The sequence below is a fragment of the Bubalus bubalis genome, chromosome 2 (assembly GCF_019923935.1).
Source record: "Bubalus bubalis isolate 160015118507 breed Murrah chromosome 2, NDDB_SH_1, whole genome shotgun sequence".
Classification (NCBI taxonomy): domain Eukaryota; kingdom Metazoa; phylum Chordata; class Mammalia; order Artiodactyla; family Bovidae; genus Bubalus; species Bubalus bubalis.
The window spans coordinates 176,740,338-176,754,397 of NC_059158.1; the positions used below are offsets into that span (position 1 = coordinate 176,740,338).

The following is a 14,060-nucleotide window of genomic DNA, read 5'->3' on the forward strand; positions in this document are numbered from 1 at the left end:
TGCCCCTCAGCTGGTAATGGGGCCGCTGCAGCTTGCATGATGGTAAATTGCTAATTTAAGCCTGGCTTCTGCTCTACCCCTCGATTATCCCTCTTCCTGTGCATGTTATGATGTTCCGGGTAGCCAATTAGATTTAGAGGTCCCAGGACTCTGACGTTAATAAAATCATGTCTTGCCCTTGCACAGCCCTCTTCCTCTAAAGTTCAGGCATCATCCTCCAGGAAGGGGAGAAGGGAAATCTGAGAAGCATTCTTCCTCCAGTCCCAGCTGCGGGAAGAGGAGCCTGAAATTATGTCTGTCTATCTTTTCTCTACCTGAATCTCCAGTGCCAAGCCTCCACACGATGGTTTGCCAGAACCCTCTTGCACAGCTTCATGGACAGGAAACTCCCTGTATTACACAGTGGCCCATACCTCCCTGAAGAGCTCTATCAGAAAATTCCTTAAGGAAATAATATGAGATGTGCACAAAGATATGGATTTAAGAACATTCACAGACACATTATTCAGATTGGCATAATATGGGAAATAGCATAAGTACCCCCATATAAAAGACATTCATACAACACAGCTATCAAAAATCATGTCTGCAGGGACTTCCCTGGTGGTCTAGGAGCTGAGGGTCCGCCATCCCACTGCAGGGGGCCCAGGTTCCATCCCTGGTCAAGGAACTAGATCCCACACGCTGCAACTAGGAATTTGAGTGCTGCAACTGAAGATTCCACATGCCCTGATGAAAATGGAAGACCCCACGTACTTCAACTAAGACCCAGCACAGCCAAATAAAATCATGTCTTCAAAGAAGCAAATTTGGAAAACTCAGCAGTGGCCACAGGACTGGAAAAGGTCAGTTTTCATTCCAATTCCAAAGAAAGGCAATGCCAAAGAACGTTCAAACTACCACACAATTGCACTCATCTTACACGCTAGCAAAGTAATGCTTAAAATTCTCCAAGCCAGGCTTCAACAGTATGTGAACCATGAACTTGCAGATGTTCAAGCTGAATTTAGGAAAGGCAGAGGAACCAGAGATCAAATTGCCAACATCCACTGAATCATAGAAAAAGCAAGAAAGTTCCAGAAAAACATCTACTTCTACTTTATTGACTATACCAAAGCCTTTGACTGTGTGGATCACAACAAACTGTGGAAAATTCTTCAAGAGATGGGAACACCAGACCATCTGACCTGCCTCCTGAGAAATCTGTATGCAGGTCAAGAAGCAACAGTTAGAACTGGACATGGAACAACAGACTGGTTCCAAATCAGGAAAGGAGTATGTCAAGGCTATATATTGTCACCCTGTTTATTTAACTTAAATGCAGAGAACATCAAGGGAAACACTGGGCTGGATGAAGCACAAGCTGGAATCAAGATTGCTGGGAGAAATATCAATAACTTCAGATATGCAGATGATACTACCCTTAAGGTAGGAAGTGAAGAAGACTTAAAGAGCCTCTTGATGAAAGTGAAAGAAGACAGTGAAAAAGTTGGCTTAAAACTCAACATTCAGAAAACTAAGATCATGGCATCCGGTCCCATCACTTCATGGCAAATAGATAGAGAAACAATGGAAACAGTGAGACTTTGTTTTTTGAGGGGCTCCAAAATCACTGCAGATGGTGACTACGACCATGAAATTAAAAAATGCTTGCTCCTTGGAAGAAAAGCTATGACCAACCTAGACAGCATATTAAAAAGCAGACATATTATTTTGCCGACAAAGGTCTCTCTAGTCAAAGCTATGGTTTTTCCAGTAGTCATGTACGGATGTGAGAGTTGGACTATAAAGAAAGCTGAGCACTGAAGAATTGATGCTTTGAACTGTGGTGTTGGAGAAGACTCCTGACGGTCCCTTGGACTGCAAGGAGATCCAACCAGTCCATCCTAAAGGAAATCAGTCCTGAATATTCATTGGAAGGACTGATGCTGAAACTCCAATACTTTGGCCACCTGATGCAAAGAACTGACTCATTGGGAAAGACCCTGATGCTGAGAAAGATTGAAGGCAGGAGAAGGGGACAACAGAAGATGAGATGGTTGGATGGCATCACTGACACAATGGACATGAGTTTGAGTAAGCTCCAGGAGTTGGTGATGGACAGGGAAGCCTGGCGTGCTGCAATCCATAGGGGTGGCAAAGAGTCAGACATGACTGAACGACTGAACTGAACGATGTGAGAAGGCTGCTAGCAAAATATTACATATGATGTGCCCATTATTTCAATACAGTATGACTCCAATGTCATTAAAACACACACACACAGTGAGAGACACAGAAAGAGATGGGAAGCAAATACATCAAAATGACAAAGCATTTCTCTTTACGGTAGGATCATTGGTAACATTTGTCTCTGCTTAACTGCCTCAGTATTTTCTGAAATAACTAGTGTTACTTATAGCAACATGTGTTACTGTGTTTATTGTAAAAGAAAATGTTTAGTATTGAGTTGATAGTTTCCCTGTAGTATCCACCCCAAAATTCTAGTTCCTCTGGGGCTCAAGAAATGTCAATCAAATGAATGAGATGCAAGTCTCACTCTTCTTCTAAATAGATAAAATCATGGAAAATATGTATACCATACTTAACAAGTTCCGGCTCTGTACTGAATTCCTTCACATCCAGCCTCATGAGCTTCTCATAACCACCCTGTGAGGGTTGGGGTCTCAGAGGGGTCTATTTCTACTCCCATTTTACAGATGAGAAAACTGAGGCCAAGAAAGGTCATGCATGTATCTCCCAAGCTCCCTCTCTTAGTAAATGTGATTCCCAGATCAGTCTGGCTCTGACATCCAGGCTCTCAAGTGCTGTTACCTCACACAGAGGCCTGAGAGGTTTGCAGACAGTAATCTGCCTTCCGCCCCAGCCCTGGTCCTCCCTCCTCTAACTAGGCAGGCCCAGCCTTCGCCTCCACTGCCCATGTGTCTCACGGACAGCAGTGGTAGAGTGGGTCTGGAGGGGTTTGGGAGCCAGGAAGATCTGGGTTTGCCCCTTTCTGGCTGTGAGAGCCACCTGCTCCATCTGAGCCTTCTGGTCCTCATCTCTCACTCCCTTGCAGGCCCACTGTGGCTCAGAGGAGCCTCTGGCCTGTGGCAGGAATGTGGAAGTTGACTCCTCTGGCTTCTCCCTGGTGTGCCTATGAGTCATACACACTCCCCAGAAAGTAAACCCAACAGGCTAGGAAGCCGGGCCCCGGGGCAGGGCCAGGAGGCACAGGGACACTGGCCAGGACTGCAGCTGCCCTCCCTGCTCAGCCTCACCAGGGCTCATCTGGCCCAGCCTCCTGCCTTCTTCAGGTCCCACAACACTGCAGTTTGAAAGGGACAACCAAGGCTAGGATTTCCGGGGCCTGCCCAAGGTCATCCAGCTCTCCATTGCCCTGATCCAACCCCTTCCATCCGCCCCATGCCCTGCTACACCAAATTCATCCTCTTAAACTCCATTCTGCACAGACTGCTCCAAAGTCCTCTTCCCCATGTCCTGTGACTCCAAGTTCCCGCATTTCCCAGCATGGCTGCCTTACCGTGGGCCCAAGAACCTGTCCAGTCTCAAAACTCGAGCCTCAGCACAGCCTCCAGCCCCTCATACAGCCATGCTGGGCCTGAATCCAGGCTTCTCTTAAGTTCTCCCTCCCCTCTCCCCACCAGAATAGTAGTAACAGTGTTAGTCGCTCAGTCCTGTACGACTCTTTGAGACCCGCCCTGGACTGCAGCCTGCCAGGCTTCTCTGTCCATGGAATTCTCCAGGCAAGAAAACCAGAATGCGCTGCAATTTCCTACTCCAGGGTATCTTTCTGACCTAGGGATTGACCCCAGAAAGGTGAAAGAGGAGAATGAAAAAGCTGGCTTAAAACTCAATATTCAAAAAACTGAGATCATGGGTTCCAGTCCCATCACATGGCAAATAGATGGGAGAAAAAATGGGGCTCCAAAATCATTGTGGACGGTGACTGCAGCCTTGAAAGTAGAAGATGCTTGCTTCTTGGAAGGAAAGGTAAGACAAAACCTAGACAGTGTATTAAAAAAGCAGAGGCATCACTTTGACAACAAAGGTCTGTATAGTCAAAGCTATGGTCTTTCCAGTAGTCATGTATGGATGTGAAAGTTGGACCATAAAGAAAGCTGAGTGCCGAAGAATTGATGCTTTCGAACTGTGGTGTTGGAGAATACTCTTGAGAGTCCTTTGGACTGCAAGGAGATCAAACCAGTCAATCCTAAAGGAAATTAACTCTGAAGATTCATTGGAAGGACTGATGTTAAAGCTGAAGCTCCAATTCCTTGGCCACCTGATGCAAAGGGTTGACTCACTGGAAAAGACTCTGATGCTGAGAAAAACTGAAGGCAGGAAGAGAAGGGGGTGACAGAAGATGAGATGGTTGGATGGCATCACCAACTCAACGGACATGAGTCTGAGCAAACTCCGGGAGATGGTGAAGGACAGGGAAGCTGGCATGCTGCAGTCCAAACAGTCAGACACGAATGGGCACACTTAACAACTCCAGTATTGCAGGCGGATTCTTTACCATCTGAGCCACCAGCGAAGCCCCCACCAGAATGACTCCCTCCAATTCCCAGGGGCTGGCTCATGGAGTTCCTCTAATATGTGCATCCCACTCCCCCAGGAATTTTGGAAGGCAGAGACTGTAGTCGGTGGTTCATCACCAGTCCCAGGGCCTGGCTGAAGCTCAGCACTCAGCAGGCGTGCCTGACAACCCTGTTGAGGCGGACACCCGCTTGCAAGACCTTTCCCGCTTTGGCACCTGGCTGCCAGCCCTGCCCCCTAGCACTCCTCGTTCAGCCACGGTGAACTTCCCTGCCCTCTGCAGTGCTGCCTTCTGATCATCTCCTGAAGATTTCTTTGCTCATGCTGTTCCCCCTGCCTGGAATGCTCCATCCTCACCTCTCTGTGGAGCCAACCCACTGCTCCCACCCACATCACGACTCAGCACAGACACCACCTGCCCTGGCTGGGTGCCTCCAGACTCCGTCAGCTCTGAAAATTTGCAATTGTCCCTGGAACTGTAACTTACTAGGGGGTCCAGGGCGCATGGCTGTGTCAGAAGCCAGGGCCCACGATGCGGCTTCAGCTGAGCATCTGGGCCGTGGGGGCTGCAGCTGGACCAGCCCAGCAGGATCAGTATCAGCAAATGCTTGTTGAATGAGTAAATGTGCAGATGATGCAGGAAGCAGGAAAGGACCCAAGGTGGAAAGTGTAGACAATCTCATGGCCACCAGCTCTGCCTGCCTGGAACAGCCACTGGGGTGCCAGTTAATCTCAGCATCTGCCATGTGCTGAAGGCCTACTCTGTGCCCAGTGCTGTGCTATGACCTTTACATGCATGATCTCAATTAGACCTCCCAAGAGCCTATCCTGATCACCACAATTTTGCAAATGCAGAAAGGGGGCTCAGGAGAGTTAAGCCGTTTCCCAAAGCCACACCACTGGACATGGTAGAGCAGGGATGGTAGACCAGCACCACCTGACCTCCTGGTGTGACCTTCTCCATTGCACCGTCTCACCTCACTGGGATCTCTCCTGGTCCAAGGGCCCCAGGGTCTGCAAGACCTCAATCCAGGCAAGAGAGGGGAGGGAGACCAGAAGGCAAGAGGTTCACACTGGGTCTCCAAGAGCAAGACAGGAACTCAGGGCTCCCCCCACCAAGCACTTGTCCCAGCCACGCCTGGCACCTGGGCAGTAGACAGAGGGGACAACCAGAATGCCTCACTCATCTGTCGTGACCCTGCCCCACACCAGGCTGCCAGGCCCAACCTCCCCTCCCTGCTTGCTCTGTGCTGCAGCTCCCTGGGATGGGAGGCAAAACACAATGCTCTAGCAACACCATCTTGTCATCTTTAGGACAAAGCTGCCTCTTAGGCAGGTGCTACGATCCACATTTTATAAATGATGAAACCGCAGGGCAGAGCAGCCATCCGGCCTGCTAAAGATCTGGGCAGGTGGCAGAGTTGGCACCTGATACAAGGAGAAGAGTCAGAAGAGACACCAGCCCAGGAAGAGCTCAAGAGACAGAGTCATGAAGAGACAGGGAGGCCTGGTGGGGGGTTGGTGAGAGACACAGCAAGGTATAAACACGCCCAAACCAGAGTCAGGGAGAGGAGGAGGCAGCAGACAGGGCAGGCGGACGAGCAGCCACACCGGAGAAGCATCGACTCCATTCTCCTCCCTGAATTTGGGGTAGGCAAACCAGGAAGTTCTGGGCCACGTACAGGGAAGATGGCATCATCACTGATGACTTCTAAAGACAGAGTCATCAGAGATGCAGGGATCCTTAAGCCCTTCACACTCCACTCCACCTAGAGAGCTGGGATGGGAACTCTGAGATGCCAGCCCTGCTCAGGGCATGACTCGACCCGGAAGGAGGGGTTGTCGGGCATCTGCTGTAAAGACTCCCCAAGTCCCCGCACTGGCTGAACTCACCCAGCAAGGGGAGGGAGGGAGCATCTGCCTGGGGACCACATATCCCCAAACTCCTGCTCACATTTCATGGAAACTTCAGAAACCACAGGCTGTTGGCTAAGAGTGCAATTCCCAGAGGCCCCTCTTGTGTATCCAGAGGGTGAACAGGCTTCCCAAGCATATCCTTGGAAGTTGGGATGGGGGAACAGGGAGTGCTTTGTGCTCTGGGATTCTGAGATTCCTGTGATCTTTTTTTTCCCAGCCCCTCATGTATGTCAGCCTTGTTCCTCACCTTTTTACTTAGTTACCCTCTCCATACCCTTCAGCTCCTCAGAGGCCTTCCTGGAATTTCCAGACCAGGTGAGACCCTCCCCGATCCTGGGTCTCACAGCTCACTCTTCCATGGCCCTCAGCACAGCTGCAAACTTCTAGCTGTTGGATGACTAGTGGATGAATGTCTATTTCTCCCAGACCTAAGCTCCACGAGGGCAGGGATGGTGGATTTTCTTCCCCACCATCACATCTCAGCATCTAGCATGGATTTTTATTGAATGAGTTATTTCTTTTCATTCCTTCACATAGAAACCCTCCCTGTTCTCAAAGGGCTTAAAGGGCTCAGACACAACATGTCTCCTTTAATCCTCGCCACCAGCCCAGATGCGCTGCTGTTACATTCACTTTACACGCGAAGAAACGAGCTTCGGAAAGGTGAAGTCACTAGTCCAAATACACAGCAAGTAAGTGGCTTTGAACTCTGGATTTGCACATTGATGTGTCTGGCTTCTGGAGAAGGCAATGGCACCCCACTCCAGTACTCTTGCCTGGAAAATCCCATAGATGGAGGAGCCTGGTAGGCTGCAGTCCATGGGGTCGCTAGAGTCGGGCACGACTGAGCGACTTCACTTTCACTTTTCACTTTCATGCATTGGAGAAGGAAATGGCAACCCACTCCAGTGTTCTTGCCTGGAGAATCCCAGGGACGGGGGAGCCTGGTGGGCTGCCGTCTATGGGGTCACACAGAGTCGGACACGACTGAAGTGACTTAGCAGCAGCAGTGTCTGGCTTCAGAGCCCCAGCTCTGCCGCTCACCTCCCTCCTTCTTTGTCCCAACGGCCTTCTGGATCATTTTTGCAAACCCTCCCCTGCTCTCCAAGTAGGCTGAGCTCAGGACTCACAGGCAGAATTCATCCATTCACTCACTCATTCATTCAGCCAATCAACTGACTCACTCACTGGTGGGGCTGAGCTCTGCATGCTCAGAGAACCATGGATACACCGGAGGTTTTCTTCATCCTGGCTCCCCACTGTATACACACTGCTCTTGGGACTTTGCCAGCAGAAGTTGAGCCCCAGACAGTTGCCCTGTCCCTAGCCTCCCTTTCAGTGGGGGAGGACTAAGTGCCAGGGCCTGTCATTCCCCTCCCCAAGGATGGCCGCCTAAAGCACATGTGCTGAATAACGTGTGTAGTCACCGTGCTTTTGTCTCCATCATTCTCTGAGAACCCTAGGACAAGAGGAGGGATAGGATTCCGCCCCCTCCTTCTATGCAATTCTTTGTCCCCTACCCCAGGCAGCTCTGGAAAAAGTTCTGGACCTAGGGGAACAAGCCACCTTGCCTCCCTCTGAATTGCAGCTTCTTCACCTGTACACTGGAAGTGACAATGATGGGGATGTTAATGCCTATCCTACCAGGCTGCAGGAGAGGATTCAGTCAGTCAGGCCCAGTGATCACATAGATGGCTGCTCCGGGAAATGTGTGCGCGACACAGGGACCTAAGGGACCCGCTATGCTGCTTGCAAGATGCACTTGACACAGGGTGATTTGGGGAAGGTTGATGGGCAGCACCCTAGCACATGGAGCCCAGAGCCTACCCTCAGTGGACCCTCAGAAGTGAGAGGCCCTCCCCTGGCTCAGCAGGGCGGGGCGGGGGCGGGGTGGTTCACTCATCAGCCGACCAGTCAGAGGCCCCAGGAAAGAGACTGGAGGTGGAAGTGAGCACACTGACACTTGGCTTTCCCCGGATCAGAGCACTGAGACCTCCGCCCCAGCCCCCGAGAGCGCAAGTGCAGGAACCTGGGACTCCTGGAATCAGAGCTACTCCCAGGCCCACCTTAGGAAAAGCACCCCCTCACTCTCCTTCTGAGGAATCTTACTCCTCCTCCTCACACTTACTGGGTCCAGACACCATGCCAGCTGCATTTATAATGCTCTCTGAGTGCCACCTCACAAAAACACTGTCAAGACTCTATTACTTCCCCATTCTATAGATGAAGAAACTGAGGCTCAAAGAGGCCAAGCAGTTTACCCCAGTGGCAGAGCCAGTTCATGGACTACTTCCCAAGGTAAAGTGGGGAGAACCACTGACAAAGCAAAGATTGCTCCTGCCTGTGCTTGGGGGAATTTTCCCACTGGAGCTGGTGATGAGTCACTGAAAGAACAGGAAATTCTTGTGCCCTCCACTCCTCCTGGGGGAGCAAAGCTTCCCCCGGAATCATCCAAGCCAAAGCTCCCACAACACCCCAACACCACACAACACTCCAGTGTACTGTGCTCTGTCCAACAGAGACCTCTCATTCTGGAACTCATGGTCCCAGCTGCAGAGACTGGGTCTCTATCCTCTAGACAGGGAAACTGAGGCAGGTGGGTGAGAGGAAAGGGCCCCCAGTGTGATAGGCATCAGCAATTGGGCCAAGACCACAGTTCACATCTCCAGATGTGAATCCACATCTGCCCCTGCCCTCCGCCCTGTCTGGTGGCACCAGGCCCCAGAGAGGTTTAGGGTTGTCCCTTGGTCAGCCAGCACAGATGACCCATTTCCAGTTAACCAGGATGGGAGTTTCCTTTCAAGCCCTTTTGCCTGTGTCTGCATTGGTAGGGTTGGGTCAGGAAGACTGCTTCTGGGCAAGCCCATGATGCTTTAGACTCTCTGAGAAGGTCCCTGCACTGAACAGAGACACATAGAAGAGAACTTGACTTCCTGAGATGAAAGTACAAACTCCAGTCCAGCCCAACCACATCACTTTTGCTTTTGCCAGGAAAAAAAATAAATAAAGACTGTTGGAGAAGAGGAGAAGGTGAGAGAGGGGACATTTGTGAGGAGGATCTGTGGCCTCTCTGAATCACGTCCAGAGCTCAGAACCAGATGGCCCCGGGGAAGGAAGCAGAGAGCGACTGGCTGGCCCACTGTACCCGGGAACCATGGCGACCCCTCAGCAGATGCACACACAAGTGTCCAGAGCCACTCTGGATGCTCTCCTCCCATGGGGGCTTCAGGGTCCGACAAGAAACAACAGTCACGTTGTCACTCGCTCTTACAGAGAGAATCACCAACTGACAGTGTGAGACAAGCACATACACCAACACTGGAACCCCAACAGATGGTCCCCAAATGTGACTTGGTAAGCGCCTGTCAGCATGATGCAGATACACAAGCGCTCCTGTACCCTCACCTGCATATTCAGCCCACACACCGCTGTCTCGCCCGAGGCCCAGCGCACCTCGGGCATCTCTGCCCACCACTACCAGGATTGTGGAGGTCCAAACACGCATCGGTACTGTCACAAACACAGAATCACGCACTCACAAACTGTGACAGACACACAACTGTCACCAAACTGTCCCACACAGTCTGACACAGAAATAGGGGGAGGCCAACAGATTATCCAATGTTAGTTAAACGCGCGCGCGCGCACACACACACACATACACACACACACACACACACACACACACGCCACGGTCCCCCTTGCCATGGAAGCGCTCTTTCTGCTGGGCCCCCGGGCGCCCCCTTCAGGAAGCCCAGAGGCCCCGGGTGTGCGGAGTCCGAGGTCAGGGTCCCAGGTCCGCGGTCCCCACCCTCAACCTTGGGGCCCTGCCGCGCGCTCCAACCCGCAGCGGACTCACCGGACGATCCCGAACATGACGAGCACGTTGCCCAGGAGCCCCACGGCGCACACCGCCGAGTAGAGCGCGGTGATGGCGATAGCCAGGGCAAGGGACGAGGCGCTCCGTGCTCCTGGCGGCCCCGACGCGTTGGCACCCGCGCTGGGGAAGGCGTCCGACGCGTTGGCGAGGAGCTGGGACTGCAGCTCGGGGTCGCGGGAGGGGGCCGGATCCATGGCGGCCAAGCGGCCGGGCTGCGTCCCTGCCCGCCGTGCGCCCTGGGCGCAGAGACCCGGTGCCAGCAACGCGGCAAGGGAAGAGGCTGCGGCCGGGACGAGGCCGCGGCCCCGACGCCGCCGGACGCTAAGCCCCGGCCTCCCTGCTACCTCCGCGCCTCCTCAGCCGCCTCGCCGTCCGCACCGGCCCGGCCCCCGGCTCCCGCCCGCTCTCCAAGCCGGGAGAGCTCTGAGCCCAGAGCCGCTGCGGGCTCCTCGGACGCGCCCGCCGCGCGCACCACGTGGCCCGGAGGCGGCCGCCAGTCTGCACCCGCGACCGGGGGCGGGCGCTGCACCACAGGCTCGGAGTGGAGCCGGGGGAAACTGCCCACTCCCTCCCTAGGGATGCTCCGCAGGCTCGGGTGCGTCCGCGCGGACCGCAGCCGGGACTCACCTCCGCATCTTTCACTGCTTTGGGGGTGGGAAGGACCTGTATATGAATCCCGCCCCTCAGCCCTGTGCTAACAAGCAGAGTGACCTTGAGCAAGTCACTTAACATCCCTCGACTTCATTTTCCTTTTCTGTAAAGTGAGAATAATCACACCACCTCCTTCGGAGGGTTGTTGGGGAGATTAACATGATGCGGTTAAAGAATTTAGCTCAGTGCCGGGTACACAGTTCATAAATAACCATTATTATCCTTTTTTTTTTTTTTTTTTTTGCGGCCCATTCATCTGCTCAACAGATCTTTTTTGGGTGCTGACTATAAGAGCCAGTTACTATTGAGGTGAATTCTCCAGGCAAGAATATTGGAGTGAATTGCCATTCCCTCCAAGTGATCTTCCAGACCCAGGGATCGAACCTGGGTCTCCTGCACTGCAGGCAGATTCTTTACCATTTGAACCATCAGGGAAGCCCAACTGAGAGGCCGCTGGAGCATAAAGCCCTGCCTCCTTACAGCCCAGTGGAGGAGAGAGACATCAATCCCAAGATCACACTGAAGAAGATCTGGTCACACATGGGGGAGAGGGAAGGAAAGCAGGGCATTGCTTTGGCGGGACTTACAAAAGCCAGGGGTCAGGACAGCTTCCCTGAGGAAATGACGCTTAAGGTAAGATGTGAAGTGTGAGGAGGAACTGACTCAGGAAAGAGACTGGGGAGGAGCATTTCAGTCAAAGAAGTCACACACACAGTTTACAGACAAGAAGACTAATATTCTCATATGATAATTTGTATTTGGCCTCAGTTGGTTCCCCAACCAGGCATCAAACCCATGCCCCCTGCAGTGGAAGCAAGAAGTCTTAAATCACTGGACCCCCATGTGGTAATTATTTCTAGCCAAGTTTGTTTCCTCCTTGGGAAGACCAGGCTTGATTGATCCCTGAACCCAATGGAGGGCTGGGGTCACAGTGGGTGCTCAGGAAATACTTGTTGGATGAATAAAGGACCCGGGTTGGAGTGGGGGTGAGGGGTGGTTTGAATGGGACAATACTGGAGTTCCTGAGCTCTGGACTCTGCTGTGATACTCTTGGCCCTGTGAGTGGCTGGGTAAGGTCCCCTCACTCTCTGGCTTGAGTCATCCATCTATGCACAAGACTCTTACCCTTTCCCAGAAAGAACAAAGCCGGAATTCCCAAGATCATCCTCCTCTCCATTCTTTTCTTTTTTAAGAACAGCTTTATTTGTTTGTGTGTTTATGGCTGTGCTGGGTCTTTGTTGCTGCATAGAGGCTTTCTCTAGTTCTTCTGAGTGGGGGCTACTCTTTCTTGCAATGCACAGCTTCTGATTGAGGTGACTTCTCTTATTGCAGAGCATGGATTCTAGGCGCAACGGCTTCAGTAGTTGCGGCTTTCAGGCTCAGCTGCTCCATGGCATGTGGGATCCTCCCAGACCAGGGATCAAACTTGTGTCCCCTGCATTGGCAGGCAGATTCTTAACCACTGGAAGGGGAACCAGCGAAGCTCTCCTCTCTGTTTTTGTCCCTCTCAGCTGCCGTCCAAGTCCCCCTACTAGCTACAGCAGACTCCCCACTCCTCAAGGCTTTCCCACCCAACCATCTAAGGACTCATCAGACAGGTGATTTTTTTACTCTATGGTCATGTCTGCTGCCAAAACTCTCTCCCTTGTCCCAAAAGGCCTGGTATACTCAGAGACTTTTCTGGTGCCAGAGGAAAGAAATTGGGACAGGACGCAGGAGGGCTGTTTTACTAGAGTTCCAGCCCCCTCCCAACTCCTCCAACAAGCCAAATTTTTTCCCACTTCAGGACATTTGCATATTCTATTTCTTCCACTGGGAAGGGCTCCGCCACCTCCTTAGGCTAAATGCTATTCATCCTTCAAGTTTCAGCTTAAATATCACTTCCTCCACGAAACCTTCACTGACTGCCCTCCTCCACTGCCCCATGCAATTAGATCAAGCTGTCCTTATCGTTTGTTCTCACAGCATCATGCACCTCTTCTCACAGAAATTCATCTGGATAATCACGGGATTTGTGTGCATCGCCTCTACAATAGATCTTCTGCACCTCCTCCTTAGTGCTTGGTGTGTGATTGACTAGAAAGCTCAATTCCACCTTTGGTGAGCTCCCCCTTTGATAAGGGAGACAGAGCATTTACAGCTTAATACAGGACCTATGAATTCTCTTAAGCAACTCAAAACCCTTTGCATAAACTCTGCAGTCACATCTTATTTGGAACTTAAGTACAGATCTCCCTCAATTACAATGGGATTGTTGTTGTTCAGTCACTCAGTCATGTCCAACTCTTTGTGATTCCATGGACTACAGCACGCCAGGCTTCCCTGTCCTTCACTATTTCCCAGAGTTTGCTCAAACTCATATCCAGTGAGTCGGTGATGCTATCCGACCATCTCATCCTCTGTCGCCCCCTTCTGTTGCCCCCGATCTTTCCCAGCATCAGGGTCTTTTCCAGTGAGTCAGCTCTTTGCATCAGGTGCCCATAGTATTGGCCCTGAACGCCCAGCACATCCCAGCACCTCCAGGGCTTTAATCTCAGCCCTGAACTAAGGCTCACAATGGGATTATGTCCCAATAAGTCTATTGTCAGTTGAAAATATCATGGTAACTAAAAAATGCATTTAAGAGCTTCCCTGGTGACTCAGTGGTAAAGAATCTGCCAACCAATGCAAGAGACACAGGTTCGATCCCTGGTCCGAGAGGATCCCACATGCCACAAGCAACTAAGCCCATGCACCATGACTACTGAGCCACTGCTCTAGAGCCCGTGAGCCGCAACTACTGAGTCCACGCACCACAACTACTGAAGCCCTCACATCCTGGAGCCTGTGCTCTGCAATCAGAGAAGCCACTGCAATGAGAAGCCTGTGCACCACAGCCAAGAGTAGCCCTTGCTCACTGCAACTAGAGAAAAGCCCACATGGCAACCAAGACCCAGCACAACCAAAAAATAAATAAATAAAAATGTATTTAATACAACCAACCTACCGAACATTATAGCTTAGCCTAACCTACCTTAAACATGCTCAGAACACTTACATTAGCTTCAGTTCAGTTCAGTCGCTCAGTCGT

The 14,060-nt window shown here is 51.6% G+C and overlaps 1 protein-coding gene across 1 annotated transcript in view; it reads right to left on the minus strand.

The window, feature by feature from the left end:
* Window positions 1–10,831, minus strand: part of OPRD1 (opioid receptor delta 1) — a 40,730-nt gene extending 29,899 nt beyond the window's left edge. The window contains exon 1 of the mRNA XM_006049493.4: window positions 10,319–10,831. Within this exon, the coding sequence (XP_006049555.1) occupies window positions 10,319–10,533 (215 nt within the window). The 5' untranslated portion in view covers window positions 10,534–10,831. The remainder of the gene's footprint in view (window positions 1–10,318) is intronic.
* Between the last annotated feature and the right edge of the window lie 3,229 nt (window positions 10,832–14,060).